The following is a 12243-nucleotide window of genomic DNA, read 5'->3' on the forward strand; positions in this document are numbered from 1 at the left end:
TGGGTAAAGGAAGTGGGAGCAAGGACTCAGATCCTTTCGCTAGCCCACTTCACGGGGGTAATGCAGAAGCCAGGAAAGTTCCCCACAATAGCGGGACTATTCCCCTGCTTACACAAATACAGATTCCTTTGTCTATGGCTGACTGGGTTTATGCATTGCTTGCCAAACACATTTTAAGGACATAATTCTAGCACATATTTATAACATTGTACATACACCACACAATGATTTTCAGGACAAGTGTTACCAGTTTGTATATGATATCTTACATGACAACTTTTAGATACAGATTATGGCAACAGAGTGTTAGATATACTAAGTATGTGAGGCCTGACAAGAGTTGCTGACCCAGTAGTGAACATCAATGGGCCTCAGTGTCACCCTAAGCCCTGGCCTACACTGCAGAGTTAGGTTAATGCAAGACAGCTTATGTCAACCTAAGTATGTAAGTGTCTACACTAAAATTTAGTTCCTGCTGACGTGACTCATCCACTCCACCAACTTAATAACTACATCTCCATGAGAGGTGTAGAGTCACTGTCAATGTAGTTAGGTCAACGCAGCGTCAGTGTAGACACTGTTGCTTACACTGACTGTTGCTGGCTTTCAGAAGCTGTCCCACAATGCCTTACACTGACAGTTCAATCAGAGCAAGCGTGCCTGGTGAGGACACACACCATCAACATAAGGTGCAAAGTTTAGACACGCACAAGTGATTTAATTACTCTGGCAGCTATACACTTACATAAATTAGATCAACTTAATTTTGTAGTGGACATGGCCTAAATTCTCTGAAAAATCAAATCATATGTGCTTCAAATTTGGTGCCAAAAATTAGTGGACACTTTTGCTCTTAATCTCTTGTCACTGACAGGAGTAAGGGGGCCAAGACTGGTGACAGCTGGGGCCTGGAATGGAGCTAGGCAGCTGGGTGCGAGCCCTGGCCGGGAGCCAGGGCCTTGGCTGGGGGTGGAGTGGGGCTGGATGACATTCCCTCCCCACCCCCCATGGGGGCTGACCTGGGGCCCTGCCGTGCCCCCGAACATTCCTCCGCACCGCACGACCCACATTTTGGGACAGTGGTGGGCAACCTGTGGCCTGTCAGGGTAATCCGCTGGTGGGCCGCCAGACAGTTTGTTTACATTTGCACAGCTGCCTGCAGCCCCCAGTGGCCGCAGTTCGCCATTCCAGGCCAATGGGAGCTGTGGGAAGCAGCACCCTGAAGTCCGTGCTGCATACTGCAGCTCCCATTGGCCGGGAATGGCAAACAGGCCCTGCCTGTGGATGAGGAATAGCTCAGTGGTTTGAGCATTGGCCTGCTAAACCCAGGGTTTTGAGTTCAATCCTTGAGGGGGCCATTTAGGGAGCTGGGGCAAAAATTGAGGATCAGTCCTGCTTTGAGCAGAGGGTTGGACTAGATGACCTCCTGAGGTCCCTTCCAACCCTGATAGTCTGTGATTCTAAAGACTGTCTCGTGGCCTGCCAGCGGATTACCCTGATGGGCTGCATGCAGCCCATGGCAGGTTGCCCACCACTGGTTTGGGACCACTGATCTAGATATAAATCTTATCTATAAATTATGTGTTATAACACCATTTTCTTACTTAAACTGCAGAAACGGGACCAATGCAGCAACTTTAGCTGGACACAGAAACGTTTAACATTAGTATTGTGACAATAATGCAAATCTTTAGACCCACGTAAAAAAAAACCCCATCAGATTACATTATTTTTCTGGCAATTGGCAAATACATTAAAAAAAAAAAAAAAAAAAAAAAGGCCAGCCAGGCTGGTCCAATACCAGCCAGACGGTCCCCCTCGGCATGGGTAAACTAACTCCGGGGGTACTGGAATATTGTAATGTTACTGCCCAAGCGTTTCAGTGCAGCTGCTGGATTTCCTCTTCCAAGGCAACCCGTGTCTTACCTAGGAGGCTAAGCCTTAGTACTTGTTCCTATGACCGATGCAGCCTGTTTCTGCCCAGTCCCACAGAGCGTGTGGCGCGCGAGCTCCCGGCCGGGCGGGGGTGGAAGCCGCGGCCCCTTTGCTGCCCGGCCGCTTTGGCAGCGGGCGCCCTGCGGATCACGCGCCCCGCCCGTGGGCTGCAGCCAGCCCGGCTGCGCGGCGGGAGGGCCCGATTGGCTGGCTTAGAGCCGGGCCGGCGCGCCGCGGAGCAGCCGCGGGGCAGGATGGTGGAAGCGTGGTACATGGACGAGTCCGGAGAGGACCAGAGGGCCCCGCACCGGCAGGAGCCGCACCGGCCCGTCAGCCTGGAGCAGCTGCGCCGGCTCGGAGTCTTCCACTGGAAAGTAGGCGGCGAGACTGGCTGCAGCGCGGGAGGGGGAGCGGGCGGCGCCTGTAGCCCGGCCACTCAGCCGTGGCCCCCGGGAGCCCCTGGCCCGCAGCCTCCCGCCCGCCCGGCTCCCGCCGGGACTCGCCGCAGCGGCTCGCGCAGTGCGGGCCCCTGGGCCCGGACATCTCTGGCCTTTGCCTCCGCCCACAGACTTGTTTGCAGCGTGTGAGCGCCAGCGTGGCTCGTCGCACGCTGCAGCCCGGCGCTGGCCACGGCCCGATCCCCGTTCCCAAAGCCCGCTGCGGCGGCCGGGGGTTGAGGATCGCCGCTGGCCTTTGATCGGGGAAGGGGGGTACTGCTTTACTGTTACCAGCCCAGGGTGGGTCCTCTCCTCTGCCCGACTCACTTACCATTTGCCTTTTAAATGAACTCTCCGCACTTTAGCCCCTGCCCTTGCTGAGAGTCTGTGCCGCAGCACTAGCAACCGCAGCAGTTTGACGGATGCTCCTGCTTATTCCTGAAATACCCTTCACTTCCTTAACGCGTAGTGGCACATCCACATGGCCTGGCTTTGCCTGTTAATATTGGAGATAATGGAGACCCATCTTCACGGTCCAGTGGGTCAGAGCCTGTGCCAAAGGGAATCCAAATGTATCAGGTAGCCTAAAAGGCTTATCTGGGCCCAGACATGGTTCTTGATAGAGGTGCTAATAAGGAATTGAATCTCAGTGCAGGGAGGGCCAAAGGAGTGTCAGTGTCCTGCCCTTGTAATTTAAAAATCATGATTTGTTTTTTTTTAAATAGAAGTGAAAACCTAAGTTCCCTGCTGGAATTGGAAGCATGCGTGCCTGCTTAAATGTAAAGGTGGTATCATATGCTTTCCATCCTCGTGTGAGGTTTAATGTACACAAGACAAAAACTGCATAAATGGCTTAGCCTCTTAAGCTCCCACTTTTCAAAACTGATTTAGCTTAAGTCTGAGGCCTTGTCTAAACTCAAGAATTGTACTGCTTTACCTAACCCAGTACATTTGGGCAGCTAACCATGATCTCTCCTTCCCACAGGCTAATTCAAGGGGTTCCTAAAGTGAAGTACATGTACATTGGTGGTGGTCTATAATGCAGGGGTCGGCAACCTATAGCACGCGTGCCAAAGGTAGCACGCGAGCCGATTTTTAATGGTACGCTGCTGCCTGACGGGTCCCAGCCGCTGGCCCTGCTCAGCCTGCTGCAGAACCCTAGCCCGCACCCCCAGGACCCTAGCCCACACCCCCAGCCCCCGCCCTGACCCCTGCACCCCCTCACACCCCCCCCAGCCCTTACCCTTGCACCCCCTTCACACACTTCTAGCCCTCTGCCCTGACTCCTGTACCCTCACCCCCCCAATCCTCTGTCCTGACCCCTGCACCCCCTCACACACACCCAGCCCTCTACCCTGACCTCTGCACCCTCCAACGACCCCAGCCCTGACTCCAGCACCCCCCACACATACCCAGTCCCCCCACATCCCATGCCCTGCCTCTTGCACCCCCACATTCCCACCCCCACCCTGAGCATCAAACAGGAGCTCCTGCACCCCCCCACACATTCCCACCTGCACCCCTCGCACCAAATGGGAGCTGCCCTGGTAAGCACTCCACACCCAAACCTCCTGCCCCAACCCTGAGCCCCCTCCCTCATTCTAGCTCCTTGCCAGACCCTGCACCCCAACCCCCAGCCTGCTCCTTCACCCCCAGCCCTGTGCTCAGTGCGCTCCTACCCTCAGTTCAGTGCAGACAGAGAGGAAGAGAATGGGCTAGAACCAGGGAGAAGATAGGTACCCACTGTATGTGAGCAGGGCTGGGATCCCAGACCGGCAGCGGGCTGAGCGGGGTCAGCAGCCGGGACCGTGGCTGGCAGGAGCCGGTGGACGGAACCCCAGACCGGCAGCGGGCTGAGCCGCTCAGCCCACTGCCGGTCTGGGGTCCTGGCCGCTGGCCCCGCTCAGCCTGCTGCCGGCCTAGGTGAACAGAACCCCAGGCTGGCAGGGGCTGAGTGGGCCGGCGGTGTAAGATTAGCATTTTAATTTAATTTTAAACGAAGCTTCTTAAACATTTTGAAAACCTTGTTTACTTTACATACTTTACTTTACTTTAGTTTAAGACTTATAGAGAGAGACCTTCTAAAAAACGTTAAAATGTATTACTGGCATGCGAAACCTTAAATTAAAGTGAATAAATGAAGACTCGGCACACCACTTCTGAAAGGTTGCTGACCTCTGCTATAATGGGTGAGTCAGACAGAAGAACTACATAATTGAGCAATTCTGGCACCTAGGCTACAAGCCAGACAGTCTTGTACTGTAAAATCTATCCCTTATGGATACACAAGATAGAATTCAATAATTCCTGTCTCCCAGTCACATGCTGGGTTCACTAGAGCAAGTAGCCTTTATAAGAGACTCTTATAAGCCTGATATGAGAAACTCTTTTAGGGCTGTGATATGTACCTGTGGTGAGATTTATAAAGGTTTTTATAGCATGGTATTTATTGCATAAAGTGTAGGCTTATCAGTAACAAGTCACTGAGCATATTGTTAATTCCTACCAAAAAAAAAAATTAGAGCTGAAAATGTGGAGCCTCACACAGCCTCTTTCATTTGGCTTATTAAAATGTTTCCCACATCTGGGAAGGTGGAACAATAATAGATACTGAGCAAAGAAAGTCTGTAACCAGAGCAGTTTAATGAAGTTTTAAAATAATCGATGAAGACACCTGCCCTCCCTCCCCACATTGTTGTTGCCACCAACTTTCAACCGAATGTTATTTATTTATTTATTTTGCTGTCATGCTGCTGCTTCCCCTACCAAGGCTAATTTGTTTTGGAAGCATGCCTTGCCAGGGTTGGCAGGCTGCCTGGTGGGAAAATGGTAGTGAAGTAACTACGAACAACGAGAATGTTCCTCCTGGTAACTCCAAACTTCAGCAACTGTGCAGGGACAATGGCAATCCTGCTGATTAGTCATGAGGGACTCCCAGTTGTTTTCTTTGTGAGGGACAGACACGATTCACTCCAACACTGGGATTCTGGCTCTGGAACAAGAAGAAGAAGCAGACTCTGTGGGAGCAGCGTCTGAAGGCAGATTGAGCTCGCTTCCCCAGTACGTCCCGCTGAGACACCCACACTGACTCTGAAAAGCTAGCTTTTCTATAATCCCTTTTTTCCCTTTAGACTACACAATAACAAATAAATAACCTTGCTGGACTTGTTAGTAACTAGTATGTAACTTGAAATGTTATTTATACATTAACTGGCTGCACTTCTTGGTTTTGGAAGCGGTCGTTTGGGTATCCTGGCTATCTCTCATGGATGTTTGTTTGTTTTTAATTCCTCCTCCAAAAAATCACACAGTTGGATGCTGACAACTATGAGACTGACCCAGACCTAGCAAGGATTCGGAAAGAGAAAAACTATTCTTGGATGGATATAATAACGATACATAAAGATAAGCTGCCAAATTATCAAGACAAGGTAAAGCAGCCCTGGTTTGGATCTGGGAAGGGAGTAAGTTCTGAAGTCTGCAACGAGAGTGTGCACCAGCTTTTGAAGTGCACGCTCAGAACCTGCTCTTTGAACAATGGATTTTCCCCCATTTTTAAAAATCACATTGTTTAGTTTTTAGCTTTTCAAATGACTGCTTGGATTCCATTTTTAAAATGAGAGAGAGTTTTGTGTTTTCTGTAATTGCTTTCCCTTTAGTAGCTTACATATGATGCCTTTTAGAATGGTTCCCATTAATAAGAGTGGCTCTCACTTGTCATGTTGAAACTGCACATATGCAAATGTAGCCCTGCAAACATTATTAGATTGTCATCCAAACTAAGTCAGACCATTGCCAGCTTGGGGCTTTGGCACAATCTTTCCCCAGTGAACTTCAGAGCAGCAAGCCCTGTGCTTGGTCACTGCTGCCCTAGGACATGGTGGTAATTTTAATCAACAATAACAAATCCCTCAGTACTGTCATAAATAATTTCACAGTGTTCTCAGAAAAAGGAGGCCACTCTTGGCCTGGTTGTCAAGGTGATTGATTTTAGTGCTAAGAATATTTTAACATACTCACCATTGGAGGGAATTGGAACTTCTGCCAAATTCATTTTGATGGGAATTTGTGACCTCCCATACATATGATTTGAAATAACTTGTGAGCATGCCCACTTGACAGTTTTCAAAGTTGAAACACGCCTACAGCTACATACACTTTGGGGATTGTCAGCCTGCAAAATGTATTAGTTGGTAATTAGTTCTTTTGTCTCCAGTACATTTTTGTAAAGTCTGAAATGTGCTAAACACTTGAGGGTTATGAGGGATTTGTGCAGTTCCCCAGCTGAGAAATGTTTTAATTTGGGGAACTAATGTCCTGGTTGCTTCAGAACAGATCAGCAGGAACAATGTCAAGTTCTCAGTTATGCATTTTATAATGAAACTCCTTCCTCACCAGTTAAACATAAAGATGTGCCACTCCAACTGAATGGGAATGGTATGGTAACTCAGGAGTGCGGTGCGGATGGTGAGGTTTCTCCATATCCATCTTAAATGGAGTTGTTCCTCAAGGGTTCATCACTTCCTTCCCTACCCATGGCATTGCAGTAGTTTCCTTTCTCTCTCTCTTCTTCCCCACCCCACAAGTCCTCATGGGACTCCTTCAGAGCCTGGCATTATTGCTCCTAAATTGCCTGAAAGACAAAGTATCCTTCCTCTCCCAAAGATCTGAGAGAACATTATCGCAGCTGGTTAAGGAGCAAGGCCTTGAATTTGGGACTGTGGCCCAGGGTCTGTCTCTTGTTGACGGTACAAATCATTATGCAGCGGGAAACCTGGTTGGCAATAATTACTTATATTGTTCTCATGTAGATGATTAGCTACAGTAGGCAGTGATGTTGCATTTGACTTATTCCAGTGTAAAGTGACAGGGGACTTCAGCTCTGTCATATTTGTGCATCCCAGATAATTGTATAACTATAGATGAATATTATCCTACCAAGCATAGACCTGACTTTATGTGCTGTTAACATAGTCTAGTAATGCATTGGTCAGAGTTTTATATCTTTCTGGACTCCTTTGTAAAGAGTCTCCCAGATGTTGGGAGACTATAAGATGCCACAGGCCTCTTTGCCGCTTTTACAGATCCAGACTAACACGGCTACCTCTCTGATACTTATCTCCATATGCCCTTGTATTTAGATTTATTTCTTTGTTCAACAAACTTAAAAAGAAATGTAATATCCTCTCCTTCCTACCCTAGATAAAAATATTTTATGAAGAACATTTGCATTTGGATGATGAAATTCGCTACATCCTTGAAGGAAGTGGCTACTTTGATGTTCGAGACAAAGATGACAAGTGGATCCGGATTTTCATGGAAAAGGGAGACATGATAACTCTTCCTGCTGGCATATATCACCGATTTACACTGGATGAAAATGTTTGTATATGGCTTTATCTATTACACTCCTAGGTATATGTGTTGACAGACAAGTGTACAAAGGCATATTGCATATTGGTGACTAAATATGCTATTTCAGATCTGCAGTTCATTAAACCAGGAATGTGAGGAATACAAAATGATTTATAGAATCTGAGCTTTCACCTCATAGTTGCCAGTTCACATGCAGCTCATCAGTAGTGACTTCAAGTCGCTGCCATCTTAGACATGTTCTGTATCTTGTGTGAAATAAGCATATAGTCTGAGTCCAGAGATTCTACAGCAGGGGTGGGCAAACTTTTTGGCCCGAGGGCCACATCAGGGTTGCAAAACTGTATGGAGGGCCGGGTAGGGAAGGCTGTGTCTCCCCAAACAGCCTGACCCCTATCTGACCCCTCCTGCTTCCCACCTCCTGACTGCCCCCCTCAGAACCCCTGACCCATCCAACGCCCCCTGCTCCTTGTCCCCTAACTGCCCCCCCCCAGGACCCACGCCCCTAAGGCCCCCGCCCCGGAACCTCTCCCCATCCAACCTCCCCGCTCCCTGTCCCCTGACTGCCCCGACCCCTGTCCACATCCCCGCCCCCTGACGGGTCCCCCAGGACTCTCACACCTATCCAACCGCCTCTTGCTCCCCGTCCCTGACTGCCCCCTGGAACCCTCTGCCCCATTAACACCGCCACTCCCCATCCCCTTACCATGCCGCTCAGAGTGGCAGGACTGGCTTATTGGAAAGCCTGGGAGGTGCACGGGCGCAAGCCGTGCTGCCCGCGTGGTGGCGTAGCTGCAGGGGAGGGGGGCAGTCGGGGAGGGGCTGGGGGGTAGCCTCCCCAGCCAGGAGCTCAAGGGCCGGGCAGGACGGTATCCGGCCCGTGGGCTATAGATTGCCCACCTCTGTTCTACAGCTATCCATCGCACAAACCACCACCAGAGTTGACTGAGGCATGGAGACTGATTCATCCAGGCTGAAGGCAGAGCCGCATAGGGAAGTTTGAATTGCCTCTGTTCTGTACCTCTTCTGTGGATAAATTGAGCATACTTGTCTTGGCATCTTTCATGAGTACTAAACTCGCCTGTAGAGAGGGAGTGTAGTCTAGTGGCTAGAGCCACAGCTGGCAGTCAGAAATCCTAGATGAATTCCCGGCTCTGCCATTGACTTGCTCTCTGACCTGCTGAGAGGGGTTATATGTGTAATATAGCCCAAAGGCCTTATCTGTCTGTGGGAATAGCCTTGAATCAGCAATCAGTGTAGCTGCACCGGTGCTGACTCCCACGTGTGGCCAAGGATGTGCTCACTTGGTGCAAACCCCAGCGTTGCACGTCTACATTCAGGGGTCTGTGCTGGTGCAGCTACACCAAGGCCGATGTCCCAATACAGGCAAAGCCTGAGGGACTTGCTCAAGGTCATGGAATTTCCCCATCTGTGAAATGGGATAATACTTTATCTGCCTTACAGGGGGGTTGAGGATCCTCTGAAGTTTTTAAAACCGTATATAAGCGCAAAGTACCGTTACTACTACAATGGCCAGGTTGCTGGGAACACCGAAGCAAAATAGTGATGGAACTCCCAGGTTGGTGTGACGCTCCTAAAGCGCCTTGAGAAGGTGGAAAGTACCATAAACCTCAACAGGAGTTGTTAACTCTACTATTCAGACGCCTCCAAAAGGAGCTGTTATGCCATTTGCCATGTCCTTTTCCTTCTGCAGAACTACGTGAAGGCAATGAGGCTGTTTGTTGGAGAGCCAGTCTGGACAGCATACAACCGGCCAGCTGATCACTTTCCTGCTCGAGGACAGTACGTGAAGTTTTTGGCACAGTAATACTCTCTGAAGTCTAATGTGCGGAATGTCCTCAAGCCTGAGCAGAATGTAAATTGGGACTCTTGTACTTCAATACCACTCACTGCGGGATGTGTTCCGTTTCCCCTGTCCAAACGTGCTTCTCTAGCTCTAATTTTGGGAGGGTGAATGGGGAGTATGGCAAACGCTGAATGTTCATTCTAGTCTGAAATGATGCTATCAAACTACTTAAGGTGATTGTATTTAATTAAAAAACTGCTGCATTCTCTCAAAGAATCTGCACAAGATGAATTCACATAATCAGAACCTTCATATGCAGCTTACCTAGCTCTGCCCTGGTACAATGTCTGTGACTTTGTTATAATGAATTGCAGTGATTTACTTTTGCAGCATTTTAATAAAATGATTTTCTACCTTTAAAGGTCTGTTAGCTATTTTCATGTCCTGACACTAAGAACCCATTGGACAATAGTGTTTCTGTGACTGTGCTAACTGGGTTCCGGTCCCAGCTCTGTCACTGACTTGCTTTTTGACATTGGACAAATCATTAACTCTGCTTTAATTTCACCATTTGTAAAATGGAGATAAGTAGAGTTATCCACCTTAGTCCAGTGTTTTGAGATCTTCAGACACTGTGTAATTACTGGTTCTGTGGATGAAGGGAAAGCAGTGGATGTATTGTTTCTTGACTTTAGCAAAGCTTTTGACACGGTCTCCCACAGTATTCTTGTCAGCAAGTTAAGGAAGTATGGGCTGGATGAATGCACTATAAGGTGGGTAGAAAGCTGGCTAGATTGTCGGGCTCAACGGGTAGTGATCAATGGCTCCATGTCTAGTTGGCAGCCGGTGTCAAGTGGAGTGCCCCAAGGGTCGGTTCTGGGGCCGGTTTTGTTCAATATCTTCATAAATGATCTGGAGGATGGTGTGGATTGCACTCTCAGCAAATTTGCGGATGATACTAAACTGGGAGGAGTGGTAGATACGCTGGAGGGGAGGGATAGGATACAGAGGGACCTAGACAAATTGGAGGATTGGGCCAAAAGAAATCTGATGAGGTTCAATAAGGATAAGTGCAGGGTCCTGCACTTAGGATGGAAGAATCCAATGCACCGCTACAGACTAGGGACCGAATGGCTAGGCAGCAGTTCTGCGGAAAAGGACCTAGGGGTGACAGTGGACGAGAAGCTGGATATGAGTCAGCAGTGTGCCCTTGTTGCCAAGAAGGCCAATGGCATTTTGGGATGTATAAGTAGGGGCATAGCGAGCAGATCGAGGGATGTGATTGTTCCCCTCTATTCGACATTGGTGAGGCCTCATCTGGAGTACTGTGTCCAGTTTTGGGCCCCACACTACAAGAAGGATTTGGATAAATTGGAGAGAGTCCAGCGAAGGGCAACAAAAATGATTAGGGGTCTAGAACACATGACTTATGAGGAGAGGCTGAGGGAGCTGGGCTTGTTTAGCCTGCAGAAGAGAAGAATGAGGGGGGATTTGATAGCTGCTTTCAACTACCTGAAAGGGGGTTCCAAAGAGGATGGCTCTAGACTGTTCTCAATGGTAGCAGATGACAGAACGAGGAGTAATGGTCTCAAGTTGCAGTGGGGGAGGTTTAGATTGGATATTAGGAAAAACTTTTTCACTAGGAGGGTGGTGAAACACTGGAATGCGTTACCTAGGGAGGTGGTAGAATCTCCTTCCTTAGAAGTTTTTAAGGTCAGGCTTGACAAAGCCCTGGCTGGGATGATTTAACTGGGAATTGGTCCTGCTTCGAGCAGGGGGTTGGACTAGATGACCTTCTGGGGTCCCTTCCAACCCTGATATTCTATGAATTGCAGGACTATTATTGAAATAAACCTCAGCAATGTCAAAAATGACAATGTTTTTTGTCTAAATGTTTGCTTTAAAAGGAAAGTTTGCCTACAGTGCAGAGTGCTGTGCCTGCTCAGTGTCCTGCTGAGGTGGTAATTGGAGTGTAGATCAAGGCATGCAGATTCTTCACTGCTGGGCCCTGTGTGCAGTTGTTTACAGCTGTGCACAGTGGATGGGAACTGATACCCTTCCAAATTAGTAACATTTTAAACCCGGTTTGCACAGGTGCAAATGACTCTACAAGATAGTGGGAATGGAGGCCTGGGGCATATATGGGGATAAAAGCCCTGCGGCACAGCTGTGGCTGGCCCGGGCTTGTGGAGTTCAGGTTGCAGGGTTAAAAATTGCTGTGTAGATGCTCAGAGTGGAGCCCGAGCTCTGGGACCCTCCATCCTCCCAGACCTCTGGCTCCAACCTGAGCTCGAAGATCTATACAGCAATTTTTGAGCCCCACGAGCCCAAGTCAGCTGGGTCAGCTGGCTTTTTTATCTCCGTGTAGACGTACCATGTGAGTCTTCATATTGTATTCATTGGATTAGGTTGATTCTGTCCACCTTACTAAAAAGGTTCTTCCAATTGCCAAGATCCTAAGTTCCCTTTTGTAGTGACAACTTTTCATTATATTGCAGAGTCTGGATTTATAAAGACTTGCAGTTATTTTTAATCCCTTAATTTTTTCTGAAAATGAAGTCGTGGTTTTGAAGAAAAGATGTACTATTTAGAATCTTAAAAATCACAAATGTATATAGAAATGGCTCCAACCTTTTGTATGTCACTTATCATCCTAGCTAGTGTGAGGGGGATGTAAACCACATACAGGCC

The 12243-nt window shown here is 48.6% G+C and overlaps 1 protein-coding gene across 5 annotated transcripts in view; it reads left to right on the forward strand.

Annotated features, from left to right (window-relative positions):
- The first annotated feature begins 1993 nt into the window (after positions 1-1993).
- The window catches only part of ADI1 (acireductone dioxygenase 1), a 90400-nt gene continuing 80150 nt past the window's right edge, over positions 1994-12243 (forward strand). For 2 of the 5 annotated variants that reach the window (XM_073336103.1, XM_073336102.1), the window contains exons 1-4: positions 1994-2309; positions 5684-5803; positions 7575-7754; positions 9460-9548. In XM_073336103.1, the coding sequence (XP_073192204.1) occupies positions 2190-2309; positions 5684-5803; positions 7575-7754; positions 9460-9548 (509 nt within the window). In that variant the 5' untranslated portion in view covers positions 1994-2189. Of the gene's footprint in view, positions 2310-4344; positions 4562-5683; positions 5804-7574; positions 7755-9459; positions 9974-12243 lie in introns of those variants that run through there. The other 3 variants (XM_073336104.1, XM_073336105.1, XM_073336106.1) reach the window with 3 other exon arrangements.

This window comes from Lepidochelys kempii, chromosome 3, assembly GCF_965140265.1.
Source record: "Lepidochelys kempii isolate rLepKem1 chromosome 3, rLepKem1.hap2, whole genome shotgun sequence".
NCBI classification, from domain to species: Eukaryota; Metazoa; Chordata; order Testudines; family Cheloniidae; genus Lepidochelys; species Lepidochelys kempii.